Source organism: Colius striatus, chromosome 16 (genome assembly GCF_028858725.1).
Source record: "Colius striatus isolate bColStr4 chromosome 16, bColStr4.1.hap1, whole genome shotgun sequence".
Taxonomy (NCBI): Eukaryota; Metazoa; Chordata; class Aves; order Coliiformes; family Coliidae; genus Colius; species Colius striatus.
This window is the reverse complement of record NC_084774.1, coordinates 10,425,063-10,447,066: the sequence shown is the minus strand read 5'-3', so window position 1 is coordinate 10,447,066 and position 22,004 is coordinate 10,425,063. Positions and strand designations below refer to the sequence as shown.

Sequence of the window (22,004 nt, the reverse complement as noted above, 5' to 3'; positions counted from 1 at the left end):
TGCTTTTCATTCCCACCTCTTCCATAAAATTTCTTTCAGGGATCGTCGAATGTTCTGTCGAATCTGAGAGTTGGGCTGTGACTGGACAGGGCTAGGTGCTGCTTTGGCTTGACTTCCAGATGCAGTAGAAACAGAAGATTGTGAAGGCTTTTTGAGTCCTCCACCCAAGCTGGAAGATGGAGTTGGCTTCTTGGAAACTAATGAGCCATGAGAAAGAGATGTATGTTTCGAAGCAGCACTGCCTGACGAGGGCCAAGGTTTCTTGGGAATGACCCCTTTGAAACTCCCAGCAGGTTTGTGTGGCTGTTTGGTTACTGAGGGGTTAGAGAAGGAGGGAGACTTCTTTGAAGGAAGATTTTTAGTGAGAGATTTCTGTTTCTCCACTACAGACAGAAGGGCTTTCTTCGACAGCGACTCTGCTCTGTCTTCATTCCTTTTCTCTTCTCTTTGAGCTGTAAAACAGACAAGAAGAGACAATATTAAAGGTTTAACTTTGTAACTTCCTATTCATGAAGAGCAGGTACCAGTCTGTAAAAGAAATGCCTGTGAAACAGCTTCTCCAGAGAAATATCAAGTAGGCAATTTAAACTATTTCCTTCCACTAGCCTTTTTTAAGTTAATTTTAAAACCATGATGCAGAGGTTCATGTAGGTTTTGTGAGCACATTTGTCTGTGATCCTTTGTCTCAGCTGCTGACTGAGGAGTTTACAGGAGTTCCACTTCAGCTCCAAAGGCTGAAAATGGTATTTACAACCTATACTCAAGAAAAATGGAGAAAAACAGAGAAAGGAACAAAAAAAGGCAGCAGGTTCAAAGACTCCCGAGTTGGAAAAAGCTGCAAAAACAGCCGCAAATTCCACATATCAGGAAAAAAACAACCCAATTCAGGCTCAAGCAATACAACCAACATTTGATACTTTAACATAGCAATTCTCATGGCACCTTACAGAACCAGTTTACTGCAGAGTCCAATCTGGTTACAGAGTCCAGGAATTGGAAACTGCATCAACATCACCCTGAGTATCAGTGAAGTTAACAAACCCTTTCACCCAGATGTTGTATTTTAAAGAGCAAGCAAAGACCAGCACATTACACAGTACAGAAGGTGCTCAGAAATCTGAAATATATTGATAGCATGAACATCACACTGTTGATACTGCAATAAACTCTTACTAGATCTCTCCAGTCAATTCCTACCTAAAGTCTAGGTTTCTAGAAGAACAAAACATTACTATTTCTGCTCAAGCTACAGACATCTATTTTCCTCCATTCATAATAGCCACATTCTCCACTAAATATAGCATATTTGAAACACAAGATGCAAGATTTACAAAGTGTAACTAAAGGCTCCAGCTCTCACACATGTTGAAGTCAGACTTATCACAGGACTTTCAAAGCAAGCAGTTCTTTTAATTGCATTTCACCTCTCCACCTTCTGGCATGGACAGGAACAATTCAACACAGCAAAATCAGTGACAAATCAAAGCTACACACATACAAACAAAACATCATTTCCAAGATACAGTGGGATAACAGTTGTCTGTTTATCCTGACAGCTCACACGGGGAAGGGTTCTGAGGGAAGCTATCGAAACCCAACTCCTGAAACACTATTGTTTCCATCAGAAAAGCCAAGTTTACACCTCAAAAAACCTTTGTTTCTCACAAATCTACAGATAATCTCTGATCAGATAATGAGTTAATTCTTAAATGTGATAGTTTTAACTACTGGAAGTCTGTGGTAGAATTAGCCCAGAAGCCCTAGTTGGAAAACACAGACACTTCCTGGGAAAGGCCCGAGAATCTCACTTACCAAGGACCAAATAGTCCCTTTTCACCTCCCATATCTGCTGTAATGACAGTAGAAATTACTAAGGCTCTAAACTGCCCAATGTCTGTTCTAAGACAAACATAAAGTGGACAAAGCATTTCTAAAGTGTCTGGTTCAACCTCCCCCCTACAAATCAGCACAAGCTTCCAATGGAAACACCCCTCAGATCAGTGAAGATCTGGAATGCCAGCATAGTGTGATGCTCTCTCATTTCAGGAGGCATTAGCTCAGTGTTAGCAGGTGTTTCCAGCAGAAAGATGCTCCTAAGCCCAGGTTCTTTACCCAGGCTCTCACTTGCTGGCAGCTTCACCACAAAGACACAAACTGGTGGTTAAGATGAGCTAAGGAAAAACACTGTACTCAAAGGCTGGTAAGGCAAAGTGTAAGGGTGTGTGCTGAAGCTCTGCTGGAGCATACAGAGCAGCAGCCAGAGGATCCAGAAGTACTATTTATTTACCCTTTTTACCTTGAAGGAGACATCTTGAGGAATTTTTCTGTGAGACAACTGTTTGAAGTGCAAAACGAAAACAGCTGTCACCATACATTAGATTATTTCAAAGGATGGGAAGATTCTGCTATAGACTAAAATTATTCCTTTCACACCATTCCCAGTTTTCCCTGGAGACTGGTCTTGGACACTGTCAGAGAGTGAGCTAGGCAGACCTTCCATGTGACCCACCACATCTCTCCTTATGTCCTCATCCTCCCCTACCCTGCTAATATGATTGTCACGAGGGCTTTGGCAATCCCAGGAAGGGGGAAGGGCATCAGCAACTATTGTTGAATGATTTTGTTGGGTCGAATTCAGCACCCAGAACTTAAGGGAGGGAAAAAGCCAACCCATTTTAAGAATCTTGAATAGAGAGCTGAACATCCAGAATGAGTGCACTGATAACACTGCAGGAATTGCTGTCATACCCTTCTCTTTTCTTCTGGGGTATTGGATCTTCTGCATGGAATTGTACCTTTTCAGGCAGGTAGGACAGAAGCACATTTGACTCATTCATCATGGAAAGGCAGGACTGTAAGCTTGGGTTTCAGAATAATGGCAGTAAAATCCAGTGCTAAGACATCGAGTTCTTCTGGTTTACAGTAGAAGTGCAAAATGCCAAGTCTAAAATTGAATTTAATCCTCCAGACACTATCTTTTTAAAGATCAGTTCACTTAACAAGAACTACACTGATAAAACTAAATACAGCACAGCCAAGACATTGTGTTGTCAATCAGATGTTGTATGTATGCGAGAACTATACCCCCACCACAAACCTCTCCCTGTTACAAACACCTATTTGTAGTAAGAAACTTGTAAGTAAATAAATCAAAGGCACTAGTACAAAGGCAGACTGAAGTGCCCAGGGTTGAAGGGCAGCAGAATCAACAAGTGTCCCAGAAGAAAGATGCAGATACATCCTTTATTCTGCAAGCTACCACCAGGACTACTTAGCAAGGTTTCCAAAGTCCTGAGTGTAATTCTCTGCTTCTTTAACCATTAGAAAGTGTGCAAATATTTCATAAGCTTCATGCAAGTTTTAACAGTTTCAAACTACTTCATACCAATACAACTGTCTACCTAGCAGTACTTGTTGATTAGAGAAATTGATGGTACAGCACCCAGTGCCTCAAAACCTCTCCCAGTTACCTTTTTCAATTTACAGGACACATCCCTATGTGAAGGACAATGTCAAACCATGTGCACGTCTGACAGAATCAATATCACTTCAGTTCTACATATGCAAATAACCTGAGATGGCTGTAGATGAATCTCATCTAAAAAACCCCTCTTATCCTATTTTGATGATGAGGAATGACAACTTCTATCAAGTTTTGGGAGTTTAGTGATAAGATTAATGTGCTGCAGCAACTCACTGTGTCGTGACACAAGCCCTGGCTCCAACACACAGGAGTACCCAGCCTAGGGTGAGGATGGAGCAGGGCTGCCTCTTCTGGGAGCAGCTGCTCTGCTACTGACTGAGCTGCAACATGATCACATCCCAAAGCTCACACTGTCTTCTGATTGGTATGCAACAAGGTAGTGTATATTTGGAAGAGTTAACAGAAACATGTAGTCTCTTCAGAGAGCAGTATGCCAACATACGTGGAATTGCTCCTGAACACATGCCACGGTCGCTCAGCACGTTGAGGGGCCACGCAACGGATCAGGTGTTCTCTCAGACAATAAGTTTCACATTGCTTGGCCTTGCAGTTCATGGACAGCTTGAAGACACAGGCAATGCCTATTATACATACTGGCCACCGTATTTTATACTGTGGTATTTTGATATGTAGCTCCAGCACACCTACAAGTGCTCTTCAACAAATGTAAGATAGGAGAGAGGAGACTATTGAACATGACCCCACCCAGTCCTACAGAACTCAGGCAGTTTCACCACAGACAGAAGACTGCTGCAACAATAAGGTACTATGTGGCTCTTTGGCACTTTTGAACACTCAGGTGTACCTCCCATAGCTTATGTTAAAAAACAGGATTTGAAACAAAACATTAGTGCCTATTTTCCCCCTTTTGTCCTGTGAACCGATCCCCCACCTGTAAATCCAGGCTGTTCTACACCACCAGCACAGAAATCATTCAGAGAAAACTGTGCTCCTCCTCTGTCTCTTAAAATCACCTCTGTATAGCATTAAAGCCTATGCTGGTTTTCTTCCTTTCCTTCTCCACCCAGTCTTTCTTTGGAATAGCAGCTGTAGAAAGCCACTTCAAAAACACGGCACTACCACCCTGAGTTTCTAGTTAAATCATCTCCTGTGTGATGGGTTATCTTGGAGACATTATCTTTTCCCAACTTTTAAATACCTGAAGAAATGTGCAATTACTTTTGTTGGTATTTAAAAATCACTCAAATCACACTTTAAAGACGTTCAATTTTGTGCTCTAGCTAATGCTAAGTTTTAAACCATGCTGTAGATAAACCCTAGGCAGCTACAGCTGAAGTCTGTTCTGTACTGAGTCTGCAACGCTCAGGGATCTCAGGTACTACTACAGAACGCTGAAGACTTTTGTGAAGAGTATCTTGCAGCCACACAATCTGTTTGTTCTGTAGTACTAATCAGAAGTTTCCCCACAGAATTAACAACCTGGCGTAAGGCTGTTCATACACAACCAACGCTTCTGGGGTCTTAATGTTTCCCTGGCTTCTCCTCCATCTACACTAATCCAAGGTATTTCCCCCTGAGGAAAAACTCCTGAGGGCAGTGTGTGGGAAGCACAGGCTGATGGCTGCCTCGTCTTGTCCAGCTTGCACAGACCTTTCCACAGCTGCAGCACGGGCCTGAGGGAGCGGGACGTCAGCTCCCCCCACTGAGGAAACAGCACAGACACAGCGCTGAGCCTCCCAAGCCCAGGGCACTGAGGCTGCTCAGGCACGGGGGAGGTTCTGCAGACACTCCCCATGCTCCTGGCACTGAAAAAAACCCCATATAATTAACTTTCAAATGTACACAGAGCACACAAGTTTGTGTGGCATCTACACTAAGGCAGCTGGTAGGTAACACTTCTCTGTTTAAAAAAAAAGGGACTGATGTAAAATTCCATGGTATGAATAAATAAACCTAAGCAGCAGAGGGCAGCTACTTGTGATGTACCTTTTAAAGTAGATCCTTCACTACACTTCACAGGAATTCTATGTCATAAAAAACTAGTGTCAAAATAGAGGAAAATGCCCTGGTGCGGCTTTGCAGGTGGAAGGTATTCTCCTTCAGCCTGCACAGAGGCTGCCCAGAGCCCAGTGATAATGTATTCTGAGAAGAGCTAATCTCTACAGCTAAGCAACAGCACTGTCCTTTACAACAGCTTCAACAGCTGAGCAGAATGCAGGTGTGAAAACTCTGGCCAGAAGTAATCATCTAGTTAGGAATTCACAACCCCCTCCCCAGCCAGCATTTGGAGTGTCACTCAAGAATTGGCCTGTGAGCTTGTCCTGTGGTGCTGTGCATGGTCCGGCAGGTCCTCGGCCAGGGGCAGGCAGCAGCGCTGCCCCTTCCTCTGTGCAGCCGTCCCAGTGTGCCGTGCCTCTCCTCTCTGCACGCTGCACAAGGTGAGGGGCAGCCCCTTTTGGCACCTATCGCAGTAGAAAAGGACAGGCTTTTGGCTCAGAGAAGATGGAAGGATTTCCCCCTCTATTTGTCAATATCTGGGAATTTAAGAACGGCTTTTTCCCCCCTTTGTAAAACTGTTGGACAACAGGCTGGGTTATCTCTCAAATTTGAAACTGGTGTTGTTCCAACAGCTTCCCTTTGCCACTCAGTCTCACTAGGTCCCAACAGGACATGTGATGCAGCTGTGGTATGACCCCATCCCCCGCCAGAAATCACAGAATTTAACCTGACCCCTCCACCCCAACGCAGTGGCTGATCCCAAACTTTCATCCACGAGTTCTTCTGAAGTGAAAACTTTTGATGCATTATCCAACTTAAAGAAACCTGAACAAAACAAACAGTTGAGCTGGTGCTTCAGATGTCAGTTAGAAAGCACTCCACAATGGGAAGTTACTTACCAGCGAGGAGAGGTTCCTGGGGAGCAGCCTTTGCACAGTCACATTGCTGGCATGCGTGCCTGCCATCTCTGAGCCCCAGCAACTCGCCGAAGAGTCAATCCTGCCGGGTGCCACTGAAGCACCCTCGGTGGCACCGAGCACCAGTGCCCAGGGCTGCCAAGGTGAGGTGGGTTGTAACTGCTGCAGCTCCACGGCCGTTCAACTGCTGCTTTCCTGAAACCTGTTTTTGCTAGGCTGTCCATCATTGCCCTCAAAGATAGCTTAGCGTTAGTTCTGAAGAATTCACGAGTGTTGAACTGCTATTAAACAGGTTTGTGTTAGTTCTCACTGATAATTGCCTATAGAAAAATGTGTCTGCTTTCACTTTCAAGACCAAATCAAACTTTATTATCAAACACTAGTGTTTGAGAGGTGTGCCTCCTACACCCTGCTGGTTTTCTTCACAAGTCTCTTATCCCTTCTAACCTACATTGCAGCGAGCAGCTCGGAATTAAGCTGCAGGTGTGCCAAGCCTTTACATTCAGACACACAAAGAAAGCAACCCTGTCTCTGAAGTTAAAGAACTTAGGAAACTCTGAGACAAGGACCTTTTCTGTGGTGGTGATTTGTTTGCATTCAAGCCAACGCTGTAGTTATGCTCATGCAACGCTGTAGCTTAAGACAAGCAAAGTTTTGCTTTAATCTACATGAAATCACAGCGATTGGTCCGATCTACAGTAGACACATCTCCATTAGATGCATCTTCCCAACTACACCACTCCCGAGTGAGAGGCACTATCTGCTGCAAAATAAGGGCTCCTTATTTTCCAGACTGTTCATGGATCAGTATCGTCACTCCTTGCAGGGACAGGCCATCTTCAGGTTCCAAGTCCAGTACAGACCAAACACAGCAAATCAGCAGCACCAAGATCAGAGGCAAAACTTGACTCCAAAGCGCAAGTGATCACCTCAAAAAACCCCTTTTATTTAGGGACTAGCAGTGAAAGATCTTTTTCACTGGCTATGCAGCCAAGTGAGCAAGTTCAAAGAACTGAAGTAATATTAGTAAAAGAAAGCAAAACAGCGAGAGGGTGGTGAGGTTTTTTTAATCAAACTTTCATCACTTTCAGTGTTGATGACAAGAGATAAACCACCCTCGTATTCATAGTGCATCCGCAAGTTGTACCACGCTTCTGTCCCCCCAAACTTCCCCTCAGCAATAGTTCCTTATACTGAAGCCAAGCACCCATGATGGCACGAGTGCTGGCTCTGTTGTCCAAGCGCTTGAAAGGCAAAACAGGAAACATGCCAGCAGCCAGGACCAGCCTTCCTAACTTAAGAGACACGGCAAAAATCCTCACGTGGCCGACAGCCACAGGGCAGATGCAACATACCTTGTAGAGCAGAGGAGGGGAGCTCCAGTAGTTCACAGGCAGATGACAATTGCTCCCCAAGGGTCCCACTGCTCCTTTGTATTGGCTGGGTCCCAGAGGATACTGGCTTCAGCAGCCACCACTGGTCTGCCTCGCTGCATGGCCAGGGCTCAGACCCCGTGCCAGCCTCTGTGCCAGCTCAGCCCCTGCCATTCTCATGATGTAAGTTCAGCACCGGAGCTGCATTACACCAGCCACTCCTCCACTATAACCTTAAAGCCAGAAGATCTTCAATATGAATTTCTCAGAACTTCTGGCAGACTTGTCTTAGGTATTCTGATCACTACGTGGTCTGTCAGCAGCCTTTCTGAGAATTCTTCTAGCTGACAAGGGTTAAGGCCAAGATCTATGTATACAGCAGCCACGTACCCCAGGAGACAGCCAGGAACGTAAAATGAATCTTTTTATTCCCCTGGTACTACTCCATACTTACTGCCTCTTTGTATGGGTCTACAGTACAGAATATAAGACACCTTTGCTTTCAAGGAGTTAATCCAGATGCCAGAAGCAGCTTAGTTACAGCAGTATGGAACTTGGCACCAGCTAGTTTTTCCTATGGAGAAGCACTCACACCAAAACAAAAGCATCAAGCTTAACTACAATCAGCTCTTACAAAGTATACTTCTGACTTAAGAGCAGCTCCTCCTTCTAGTATGAAGTTAAGCTAAACCAGCAGCAGTATATATCAATACACACTGCACTTATTTGGAATGTCACAACTTCAACTGGTACAGTCTTCCCTGAAGTATTAAATTGGCACCTGTCTGTGGGCAGACAAAGCTTCTTTTCTTTTCACAACAATACTTACAGCATCCTACATCACTTTACCTCCTGACTCCTCTCAAGTGTACTAGATTTCCCTCATGCTTTAGAGTGGTATAGTTACTTTCTTTCCTTCCTGTCTGCATACTGTCATCACAGAGAAAACAAAAATGACACTAGAAAAAACCCTCATAAATTCTATTTGCTATAAACAAAGCATTTTGGTGTGCAGTTCACTTTCTGATGATGGGCTCTGAGCATCGCTGTGTTCCCTTTTACAGCGTCCCGTACTGTGTTGGAGGTGTAGAGGAACAAAGCAATCCAAGTGCACTTTGTGTCTGGGATCTTTAACTATACACATAAACACTACTCACTTTGTGAATAGGTCTTCTGTGTAGAAAACTTAAGCTGCAGAAGAAACAAAGGAAACTGAAAGGGGATAATAAAAGGAAGTTGCATCCCCAGAGCCAGGGCTCCTCAAACGTGTCCTCCCACTCCCAGGAGATGCAGGAGAGGTACCACAAACACTGCTTCTGCCCTCATGAAACACTGCCATTCACTGTCCCACTCTTTAACTTCTGTGAAACACTAGCAGCAAGTAAGATATAGAATCCTAGACTGGCTGGGGCTAGAAGGGACCTTGAAGGTTATCTCATTCCACTCCCCTGGCCATAAGCAGGGACAACTTCCACTAGCCCAGGGTGCTCACAGCCCCATCCAGCCTGCCCTTGAACACTTCCAGAGATGAGGCAGCCACAACCTCTCTGGGCAACGTGTGCCAGGGCCTCACCACCCTCACAGGGAAGAACTTCTTCCTCACATCTCGTTGAAATCCATTATTCCTTGTCCTGTCACTGCAGGCCCTTGTAAAAAGTCCCTCTAAACCATTCTTGCAGGCCCCTTTAGGGACTGGAGGCTGCTAAGTCTCCCCAGAGCTAAGGACAGCTATAACCCCACTCTATTTAATCTGCCTACAGCCAAGTCAACAGAAGTTTAGTGGTGTGATGTGGCACAGAAATGCCCCTTACTCAGGGAGTTCTACTATAGGAACAACAGTAAGAAACACATTTAGGGTTTCAGGTTTTTTCTAAGAAATCCTCTTCATTCTCCTGTGCACTTGGTTACTTCTATCAACAAATTCAGTTAAGAAGTTCTAGCACCTGAGGTGAGTTAGGTAAGACAGATGAACCTCAACAAAGATTTGAACCACTGGTAAGTACTTAATATACTTATGACGGGGTAGTTTAAAAACTGGGATACTGCAAACACCCATCTTCTTCCCCTCCTTCTGGACTCATTTTCTATTTTAAACTGATGATATATTTGACTTCTGTTTTGCAATTAAAGGACAAAATACAGGGAAAAAAGTCTAAAGTTTTGCTTTATCAAGCAGAAAACCTGACTTCAGGTGCTTCAAACAAATACCGAGACTGATGAGAAACCTTTGCAGCCTCAGCAAACTTCACATTGGAAGTATTCCTGTATCCCCTTTTTACAGGGCAGCAGTGAATATAATGGACAAACACTGTTACAAATGCAATTCATGCTATTAATTAGTGTAAAACTTTTACACTTAAAGTTCTGAGAGTCAAATCAGCAGTGGATGTAAACTGCTCTGGTGGTACCCTCTGGAAAAAAACATGTTTATATTAAGCTGTTTAAAGTTTATCCCCTTCCAGTATAATTAAAAGTGATGCTTCCTATTATTGCAAGACAACACCACCAAAAAGTTTCACAAACCATTTTGGGTGTTGTTTCCCCACAAGCATCCAGATGATCTTACTGGACAAATGGGAGTTTGTTTTGCTTTTGTTAGGGATTTTACATCTCCTCTGATTTGACCTCAACATTAACCCCAACTCACAGGACAGAGCCAGGTTTTCTATCACAACTTGAATCTCTGAACAAAAATGTTCCTAAATCTCAACAATCCATGTACTTGTATCAATTGGGAAGCTAGGATGACCTCTGAAATTCAGTATAAAAGCTGAGCACTGCATATTACATTAATACCAGTCTTCCTAATGAACTTAAAAGTGACGCTTCTGAAAGGGAAGGTGACACATAACTCATTTCCTTTTATATGTGTGGTTTGAATACTACCTGCAACTTTAAAAACTTGTACTTAACTATTCACTTATTACAACATTGCAAGGTATTTCCTACTCTAATTATTACATAAATAGGATTATTTTCACTGGGCACATCAAGATGCTAGGCAGTGTTATTAATCAGGCTCCAGATTTTGGTGTGCAAAGTCCCTTCCAAGTACAGCCCAAACATCCTCTACAACAGATCAGGAGGAGAGAAGTGGGCTTGGTGGCAGGGTTTAGATGTAAATACACATCTCTATCACCCAGTGACACCTGTAGAGTGGCTTGATTTTCTTCTTGCTACTACTTAATAAAACTACTGTTGTATGCAACAACAAAAACATCTTGTATCTGACAAGTACAGAGTAAACATGTAAAGTAAATCCATGTCTGAAAGGTGATAAACTGACTGACAGAAAAACTCTGTCTGACTGTGTTCAGTTTTCTTAATTCCTGAAGGCCTCGTGCAGTGAAGTCATAATCATGGATTTGAAGAACATGGCTCTAGGAGAATGTGGGTGTACCTTGAAATACTGCTGCTGAAGAAGCCTGTCCTTAGTCATCTCTGAGAGGAGAACCTCAGTGGCCTGAGGTCCAAATGCTGAACACCCAGGTGGCTGAACTAGTCATCTGAAACATCTGTCAGTCAGTGTTCAGAAATACACATTTCTAAACAGTGAGTCACTTTGTTGTAAGATTAGTGTCTAAACCAGACTGTATGTTTTGTCCACTGAAGGCATTTTTCTTGACAGACTAACTCAGACTTAGGGACTTAGTCTAAATTTTTGAGAGCTGAAGTGAGATGACTCTAGTGAATTTCCATGACGGTGTGACTTCTGTTTTGAACAGCATATAAAGATTTGTTTGAGAATACTCTTAAAGATGATGCAATGGCAGCTTCTCAGGAAGATTACAGATCACCCATCCAGCAAAAAGCAGGACACTTTCTTTCACAAATACGCAATTCACCTGGGAGTTTAGTAATGACACAGAGTCCCCACATTAGTAAAACTTACCTTAAAAATAGCAATTTGAATTTCTTCCTTGCATTTGATACGAGAGTTCCTCATCACACGAGCTATGTTGTTTTCTATTTGTTATTGAAGTCTGGTACATATATATATATTCACATACGTATTTTTGAACCATTTTACAATTTAGCTAGAGGAATCCAATTTTGTACTGGAACTGGCTAAATCTGTATGAGCTCCAGTGTGGTAAAACTTAAGAGCAACCCCCTATAAAAGACTCCCAAACTCACTGACTCAAAACCTGCACTCCTGTCTCTTAGACAAAAACCCCTATAGCAATAAACACATTTTGATTTATATGGTTGTATGGACATCTGCAATTATACTGAGATAGAAAAAGGCACAGGGCCAAGTAACAAAATACACAAGGAAGAATTGTAACTATCTAAACATTTGGATGTGGGTAAATACAATTAAAATATGTCAACTAAGTCTACTATGGCCTATAATAATAAACAGCAATTTAGAGTAACTGCTGTTCCCTTTAGTGTTTAAAAATTACACTTTAAAAATCTCATCTGAAAGATAAATTCTGAATTTATCAGTTACTTTACATAAAAGTGTTTCATAACTAGGTTTATTTCTGAAAATAAAATGTAAACTGGCTAAAGTGTGGTTAAGAAAGCTGAGAACTGAATTTCTGAATTCATTAATCTTCAAGTGAGTAAAACATTAGACCCCAGGGTCATGTGTGTTGTAAAGGTGAAATGTAGGATTTCATCTGGACTTCCACTGCTGCATTAGCTGGAGTCAATCAAAGAAATATCATTAGCAAAGATTTGTTCATGCTACAAAGCATTATTTACTTACCTTTACACGAATTACAAGGATGCTATTCAAGACCTGCAAAAATATGCAAGGCAATATCTCTGGCCTAATATCCACTTCAGATGTGTTCTTGTGTGTGTGGATAATGTGTGAAGTATGAACATATAAATTATAAATAGAGAGGAAAAAAAAAACCCAAACCAAAAGAGCAGTGCCTCCCCCCAAACTTAAAAGGAAAGAATGGTCCTTAAATTATTTCATGTAAGGAAGAAAAGCAGCAGGAAGAACTCGGATATACTCGACAGTTAAAAGCTGTTTGCCGAAGTGTAAAAGTATCCTCGGACACCACGTTGAAGGTTTCATTCTTGGCACTAGCACTGAAAATGCAAGACCTGAGAGACAGGTGCCAAATCTAGATTACAAAAATAAAAATCACAATTCAAAGTAGTACAGTCAATTGCTGATGCACAGTGCACACTCTGCAACCTTTTTGTAACGCTTAACACAGATGGGTCAATACTTACCTCTTCTAGCTTAGAAACAGTTGTTTGTCTTTATGGGAAAAAATTAAAGCTTAATCATGTAGTTGTCATCCAGAATCAGATGGGTAGATTGACAGGCTCTTAATCATACAACTGTCACATGATACAAATGAACCTTCTATAAGTGTCACCCATTTGTGTGTATCTCTGCGTGTGAATCTTTGAAGGTGGACAAAAGTAGTTTGGTGCCACATTAAGGGAAAAAAACCCAAACCAAACCCAAATCCTATACTCCCTGGTCTTGCAGAGCCAAGAATGGATGTGTATTCAAAGAAAATGGAAATGATTATTCAGGAATATCCCTATGCGATACATACATTTGAACAACAGTGAAGATGAAATGGCAGCAGTCCTTTCAGGCTTTACAGCATTGTAATTATGATCGCTTGCCCAGGACGGTGTGCTGATTTCTGCTGCGGGCTCTTTAGCAACAGGTTGAGTGTTTGCCTCAGTCTTGGTAGGTGTCAAAACAGTCTTCAAATTCGTCTCTCTTTTCTCAGGAAATGGTCTCTTTAGGTTTGAAAGAGGCTTAGTACCTCCCTGGATGATAAAGAGAAGCTTAATTACTACCACTCATCAAATATAAAGTGAGACAGTTATGCACACGCACACAAATATCTTTTCTAAAGCTCCTGTAAATACACTTCAAATGTTGTCAGATCCCATTCAAGTCTATAAACCAAAGGAAATATGCACTGTAACTTCAGGAAAAGAGAATGGTAAAGAAACCATCTCAAAACAATATCATCAAGCTGGGTTGGGTTTTTTGTTTGAAAAACTACTGCCTATTTTATAGTGGTTTCAAAAGGGAAAGGAGAGGCTTTGATTTCAGCTTTTTGCTTCCTGAAGCACACCTACAATGCAGTCACATTAGCTCACAATTCACAGCAATTCTAAATCACTTCCCCAAACCCAATGATTTGGTGTTTTAAAATGTAAAGGTAATTTGGAATGAAATTAAGAATATAAAAGAACTATTTATACTTTTTTTAAAAGGGTAAAATCATTTGGAATTAAAAGTGTAAAGATTTTTTTAAGTGCACTGCCATCTAGAAGGCCCTTGCAAGAAACTGTCTCTTATCTAGTGGCAATTAAGACAGGAAAATGCTTCACTGTCAGAAGAATTAAACAATGCTCCCAACACAAAAATAGCAAGAGAACAACAAAAAAAAAAGCCAGAAAGCTCCTCTCCAATGCAGGACTTGGCAAAGGAGAACAGAGCAGTCACTGTGCTTCAGGACAACTGTTTTGCATCATGAGCATCAGCTCACCTGCAGCTGAGATTTCGGTGTGCCAGCTTTTTCAGATTTTGGTTTGATCTTCTCCTTAGGTTTTGGTTTTGCATCTTTGCCAGCACTTAAAGACTTCATAGTGGCTGCAGCGTGTTTGAGGATACAGTCATTGCTACAATACACGGAATCAGGCTGTGCCAAATTAAAACAGCCAGGACCAATGCACTTTGATGCACCAGGAGCTTCAATTACCTATAAATTGAAATGGGAGTAAGTTCAAACTTCAAAAGGGAAACAACAGAAACACAACTTTGTGACAGGATGAAATGGTTACATACCCCATATGCAGACTGCAGCTATGACTGTTAGCGACCACCACAATTCCCAGCATGAAAACACCTTTAACTCATGATGTAACAGAAAAACCCCAGACAAATCTAAGAATTTTGCTCTTGTGATAGTCTATTTTCAGAACATACTGTTTATAGTTTGCAATCAGTGAATTAAGGGAGCCTGCTTTCCTCAATTTTCAGATCCCATAAGCACAGAAATGTGGTTTTTTTCCCTGATCCTCTAACATCATGTGAGAAGCCTCTCTAAACCACATTTTACTTCTATATCGCCATCAGCTGCTGCCCTCACCATGCACATGTGCAAAGGGAAGCACTCAGCTGTCAGGTGTGCCAAGAACTCTTGCTCTAGAGGTTTGTCAGTTTTAATTTTAGAAGGCTCCAACTTACAGAAACACCCTCACACTCCTAAGACAGTTCTGTCATAGCCTAATGCTTCCTATACACTGAGAAGTTTGCATATACAACCTGTATTTTCCTCTACTTTATAATTACTCTCTATTTATACCCAAGTGTACTAAGCATTTCCTCCTCAAATGCTAAGATTTAGAATAGAGTCCAGCCTTTGAAAACAGAGTACATCAGGTCAAAGTCTAGATATATTTAAAAGCTCTTTAGGCTCCAACTTATCACCTCTAGGTATTGTGCCTTTTACTCCTAATACAAGTGACCTAAGACTCAGAACTGCTGTAGTTGTAGACAGGCTCTCCCCTATCAATAAACTGCAATTTGTAATTACCAAAATTAAGTTTTTCAGGACTATTTCCAGAAGAAAAAGATATTATTTGCATAGTGAGGCTTGTTTTTCCCCAGAAGTCAGTGAGAGAGCATCATATGCTGCACTCTGATAAAATCTGGATCTGGGAGCTTTCCCATGAAAATTCAGCTTGTGCTTTAGAACACGTTTCCATCCTGTGTGCACTTTACTGCAAAGCATAAGAGAGACCTATCAATTCATGACCCCCAAAAAGGACCTCAAACTTCAGATGAACTGAGATGACATTTCTCATTTGCTGAGATGATGACAAAACTTGCAGTGCTGGTGTCTGTACTTAGAGAATTTCTAGGGGTTTTAGTCACAAACCAAAACTAGGGACAGCAACAAAAAGCAGCCCTGTTTCTCCAAGTGTTTATAACACTGATGTAAGGGAACAGATAAACTAGATACTGAGACTGTCCCATCACCTTAACACAGTGATTTCAGCACATCAGCAAATGAAATAGCAACAATCTTTTTTGCCTAGAACGGGCAGGGAACTCTGCAGAGAACTCTGCAGAGAGAGAGATGAGTGCTTCTTTATACAAGCCACTGAGGGATCTTAACTGAGGTATGAGGGACAGCACCAGTTAAAACAGAGGGACCTGACTGCTCAGTTCTCTCACAGTGTGGTACCACCTGGCAAATACAAGTAGAGCAGTTCCATTCCATTTCCAAATCCCAAAACACTTGACATATAGGCAGTTCTTCCATAAAGAGACAAAGTTAACAATAATTATTTTTCTTTCACAGAAGGAGAGATGCCCAAGGCATTCAAGTAACATGTTAGCGTGCTAATATCAAAGTGTAGTTGGTGATACTCAGAAGAACTTCATACTAACACTGCCAGCAAAATGCAGACCAAAGCCAACAGAACTGGACACTCCAAAATGTTCTTGTGTATACAGAACTACAACTATATTTGAAAACAGTTTTGATAAAAATACTGTTTTCTACACATTGATCTTAATATAGTAAATAATGATATATTGTTATTAAGCTCAAACCGTTCTGATCTATACATTAAGCTCACTGTGCTGCTGTGGTATGGTGTTATTTTAATTGACTACAAGCTGAGTGTTCCACAAATGTTTAGCAGAAAATGGACTACAAAAGGAAGATTTCTCCAAAGAGATGCTCATACCCAAACCTGTAATACTTATTCTAGGGATGATTTCAAGTTTAAGGATTAGGCATGAAAGAACAAACTGATACAGGGAAAAAAATGAATAGCTGTGGCATTATAACAGCAAGAACATTAAACATGTTCCTCAAGGCATAGTAAAAAGAAATTGTTCAAGGTGTTGCCATTAGTACAGCAGCTTATGCACTACAACTACAGTCATTGCAAAGTGAAATTTATACATCTGGGCACACTGAGCTGAGGAAGCTGCTTTGCCTGTATTTTGAATTGGGCACAGAACTCACTATTACTAAATTGAATCTTCTATTTTATGGCAGAATTTGCAGTAATTTGAAATACACATTTTCATGTTAAAATAAGGCATGCAATAATAACTTGAGGAAATATCAGGACAAAAATCAGTACTTTTAAAGACTAATTGGAAGTACAGAGGAAGTACAGCTGGAATTAACTCCAACAGACACTTGTCAATGTTAAATAAAAACCTTCACTGTCCAAAATTGTTTGAGATTATTTCAAAGGCAGTAAGAAATCAATCTAAAATTCTCACATTTTTATTAAAATACCCCTTGTTCTCTGACTTCCAAAGCATTAGGTCAGAATAGCACAAAGTATTTTCTTACACCTACACACACCTTTTAAATCCTCCACTTCAAACCAACATTTTTAGTTCCTGTAGTGACAGAACAAGGGATAAACTTCTGCTTAACAGCAACATTTAGTGGGTTGTTCAGCTTTATATTCAGCTTTAAAAAATCCTCAAAATTACAGCCATACAAGTCACTGTCTGGATGTACTCAGTGCAATACAAAGAATAAGAACCAAATAAAATACTTACAGGTTGAAATATCTTCAGTTTTTTCTTCCCACTTGGATTCGCAGCCTTTTCAATCCTACCCTTGATTCCTTGGTCCTCAACCGATTTCTGTTCAATTGTTCCTATGCTGGTGAATTCTGTGCCATCCACATTTACTTGCCCTGCTTTAGCTTCCTGTTGGTCTGTTTCTGAAACAGGCTCATCCTGTCCCTGCAGAATGGTGCAGTTTGGACAGATATAGTCCTCACCATTCCTTTCCAACAGCCGTCCTCGAGCCTCAGAAATACCCACGCAGTCACCATGAAACCATTCCTCACATCTATCACAGCAAATCATAAACCTGAAAAAACAAACCCAGAAGGAACAGTAAAACACTGTGAAACAGAAAGACAAATAACACTGAACAAGTATTTCATGCAGCAGATCTTAAGCATCCTGGTAAAGCACCAGTATACTGCTCTGCCTTGCTGTTCTTTCTCTACTCCTTTATTTATCCTTGCTTTTAAACATTTGTTACAAACCCCCACCCCTCAAACTTCAAACAAAGCAAACAGCTCATTTCCATACACTGAAAAAGCAAGTACTATCATTCGTTTTTTCATCACAGAAAAATCCCAACTACTTGCACTGCATTTTCAGTTGCAGCCTTTGCCTACCTGTTGTTATGGGGCTGACGACAAATACAATACAGTGCATTAGGGTCATAAATCTCAGACTCGGGTTTGCTTTTGGGCACTTCTTCGCCTTCTTCATCTGTGATCTCTTTTGTGCTGAGTGCAGCCTTTGCTTCCTTCTGTACCTGAAGGTCTTCAGTATCTTCTTCAGACACAACCACTTGACTTGCAATCTCAGTGCTGTCTGCAGTTTCAGGTTCCTGTTTGACTGCCAACTCAGACACAACTTGGTTTTCAGTCCGGACCTCACCTGCTTCTGGAGGGTCTTGTTCTGAATGTTTTTTCCTCAGGCGTGTCTGCATATCCTTCAGTGCCAGCTGCCCAGGTTTCTGCTCAACACGTTTCTTTCTTAGTCGATTCTGCAGTTCCTTTAGTGTTAACCCATCACTATCACTATCAGAAGTATCATCTTCCTCCTCTTCCTCCTCCTCCTCTTCTTCACCATCATCTTTTGGGCATTCTGTGCTTAAGGAGTCTTTCTGATCCTTACAACTCCTAGTGCTAATCCTCCGAGTCACACGTTTCACATCTGGAGTGCTCTCACCACTATCTTCGGAAGCAGTTTCAGCATCTGTAGCTGGACAGGATGCTGGTTCACTGGAATCTTCCAGAGTGGTAGGAACAGTCCTCCTTCCTCTGCGCCTTACTGTTGTAAGGAATTCTTCCACTCTCTCTGTTCGCTTTGGCTGCCGTCCACTACGCCTGAGATTTAAGCTTTGCTGTTGCTGTTGTGGCTGTTGCTCACTAGAGTCCACATCCACATCTCCTGTACCTTCTCGCTTAGCTATTGTAGTCCTTCGAAAGCCCCATGTTTTCCTGAACTCTTTACTTGTAGGCTTCATTGGTTTTTGTTCCTCCTCATTGCTCTGATCACCTTTATCATCCAAAACTGATGCTAAAAACAAAGGAACAGTTATCAAACTGGTAGTGAAGGAAGATGGTTTTGCTTAGAAGTCTTTCTCAGCGTACTATTATTTCATTAAACATAATATTTATTATTAATGTGACAAAATCTAGATCTCCACCTCATTTTATGATCCCCAAAACAGATAAAATGCTCTCTGGGGATGCAACACAACAGCAGTAGCTGTGAAGTACATCAGTGGACACCATGCCAATGTAAGCCAGCTGTTACAAATTCCCCTGTTATTCAAAAATATACATATATATATGCACATAAACCAAACAAATAATCATCTTTTCTGCTCAATTTAAGAGGAAGAAACCTTACCAGGAGAATTATTTTCCATGGTGTCAGTATTAGATTCAGAGTCTAATGGCACTGATTGCGAACCTCCAGAGTGTTCCATAGTACGGACACCAATGTCCTCACCCTGAAATGCTGAAGAGAAACAGAAAAGTCAAAACTCAAACACAAAAATATTCATAGTCTTAGCAATATTAAATATTCTGATGTCATGTCATCATGTTATTGTAACAAATACATCACTTGAATCTGAAATCACTAATAGTCACTCAATACCAATACAGTTGACTCAACTGCTTCAAACACAAAGTAGTGAGTTAAATAGATGGGTTTGGATGCTATAGAAGAAATTTTATTAAATAGTGGTAGAATTTCTGATGTTTCCCCCAAAAATTCTTTTCATTTTATGAACCTATTGCCCTGAGGCTTTTCCCCTTCAGTAAAAAGCTGGAACTGTTTCAATCCAACAGGAAATTCCATTAAGTTCCCCCATGAAAATAAAATCACTAACTGTAATTTCTTTTAAAGGAAACCAAACAACTAAAATTATATTCACACCAGAAAACGGAAATAAGGGAATGAGAGAAAACAAAGTTTACATCTTCATTTATCTTGGAAGGTGAAGAAATTTTAAAAGCTACAAGCAGAGGGAATTCCAATCCTGAGATATAAATTCCAAGTAAAATGCCTGTGCTCTCTGTGCTTTACCTGACCCAGCATTCAATGGAATGGTTGGAATGGTTTCTCCCTGCAGAGTGGAATGAAAAGGAGAGCCAGAGGAGGGCAGCAAAGGATCAGAGTCATTCAGCATTATCCTCCCAGCACATGCTGAATCTCCCCATTCAGAAGTGCAAGACTAAGCCTCGGAGCCGTCAGCAGGACCAAGTACTCTCAATCGTCTTTTTCCTGATGGCTCCTGAGGAAAAAAACCCAAAAGAGACAAAGTAAGTCATTAATATGTTTATGAACTCCCTGACTACAGTTTACAGAAATGTGGGATTGTTTTGCCTCTATTCCATTATAAAGCCAATTCCCTTCTTTTGCTCTCTTGACAGTTTTCTACAGTCAGAACAACACCAACACCTCCAGTCCTGACCCATCACGTCTTTCAGAACAGTAACAAACTGTAATCAGTAAGTCTATTCTTTTTACAACTTTAAAAAGCATTCCCAGAGAGAAATTTCATTAAGTGTGTAACTGTGCAATGAATATGCAGAAATGCTGCTAACTCCATCAGCATGCCCTTGCTTCAACTAGAGAACATTTATCAGTTTGTACTAAATTTTATCACAAAACATATCTGCAGCTTTGAGGATTTAAATGCAAGTGAATAACAGAACTTCACAGTTGGAGTTTCAGAATTAAGGAACATTACTTATCACTGGCCATTTCATTAGTAAGGTTGGCAATACAGAACATTTCAGAAGCTTGCTTTCAAGGACAGCACATTACATCAATAACAACACGTTTTCCCAAAAATTAATCCTCAGGAAACATTTCCATGTGACACGGCCTTCATTTAAAGCATTTGAACAACAACTGCTCAGCCCAGGGTTCCCCATTCACTTGCAGAAGGGCAAAGGAACACCAACACTGACTCCTTGCTTCCAAGCACCTGAGCTAGGAAATGCCTGCATTGAACCCGAAGTCCCTCACCAAGCTACAACAACGATGTCAAGAAATCTGGGTGGAAAAGGATGCCCAAATGGACATGATAGAGAAAGACACGTTTGAACTGCCTTATGAAATAAATCAGTAAAGAGAAAAGAACAACTCTGGACAGAGACTCCGAGACAGCATTGGGCAATTCCAGATGCAGGAAACTGCCACAAGAAGTGTAGGAAATAATTAAAACATTAAGAATATTTTCCAAGGAGAGCAAGCTGATTGTTAATACTCCAGGTGAGATACAAATTTAAGAACAGAGCAGATAATCCTTCCTAGATATGCCAATACACAGTCTGACTTTTCTTTTTAAAGGACATCTTTTCCAACTCTCCCAAGCCCTCCCCAGTCTTAAAGCATCTTTGCTGTTTAAAGCACTTTTATTTCCAAATAATGATCATATCTAGATGATACCCAATGCTATGTCACCATCTCAAACATAAGGAGAAGGGAAAAGACAAACTCCTCCCTAAGGCTGACTTTCATCAGTGGATCACTTTATTATTTCATGAACAATAAATCTTAAAATTGCATGACTGTGGCAAAGCAGAATTAAGGAAAAGAACATGAGCATGCAGCTAGATGCACATCAGTACTTCCTTCCCCTGTACTGTCTCTGTAGGTGCTTAGGCACATTATCTACATTCTTTCCCTCAGACAACTATTCCCAATCCAAAGAGAGAAGCAAAATATTAAATCCCACCTCCCACAAGAGAATAAACTAATTTTGAAGACCCTAGTGCCACACATCACAGTATTGAATACCTGCTCTAATAGGTATTTTGCTCCATTGTCTGAATCAGTGATTATGTCCAGGGAGTCAGTCACTGATGGCTGAAGACATTCTGAGTTTAAAGTGTCTTCTTCCATGCTGCTGTTCTGTAACAACTTTTCAATCTCCCTGTTCAGAATCTCCAACTGATCACACATCACACAAACTTTAAATCATATGCCTAAAGGAAGAGGGAAAGTCAGCTAATCACTTCTTGATCAACTCTAATATTAAACCATAAACCAAAAGACGCCTCAAGAACATGTAAAAAGTGCATCCTATTTGAGTAACTCATCCAGTAACATCCTAAAGACAGATTTGTCTGAAGGATCCTGTGCATGGTGCACAGTTGTTTTCTGTGTGTTCAAGTACTGGTGTGCAACACGCTTGTCACAGTTTTGTTTGAGCCATATCACTAAAGCATTCTCGAACTGCA

General features: G+C 41.2%; 1 protein-coding gene across 1 annotated transcript in view; it reads right to left on the bottom strand.

The window, feature by feature from the left end:
- DIDO1 (death inducer-obliterator 1) overlaps positions 1-22,004 on the bottom strand; it is a 48,282-nt gene that overhangs the window by 15,938 nt on the left and 10,340 nt on the right. Inside the window, exons 2-8 of the mRNA XM_062009487.1 lie at positions 19,840-20,047; positions 19,156-19,266; positions 17,907-18,819; positions 17,272-17,590; positions 14,222-14,434; positions 13,268-13,490; positions 17-452 (exon numbers count right to left, since the gene is read on the bottom strand). Coding sequence (XP_061865471.1) covers positions 17-452; positions 13,268-13,490; positions 14,222-14,434; positions 17,272-17,590; positions 17,907-18,819; positions 19,156-19,266; positions 19,840-19,942 — 2,318 coding nt within the window. The 5' untranslated portion in view covers positions 19,943-20,047. The remainder of the gene's footprint in view (positions 1-16; positions 453-13,267; positions 13,491-14,221; positions 14,435-17,271; positions 17,591-17,906; positions 18,820-19,155; positions 19,267-19,839; positions 20,048-22,004) is intronic.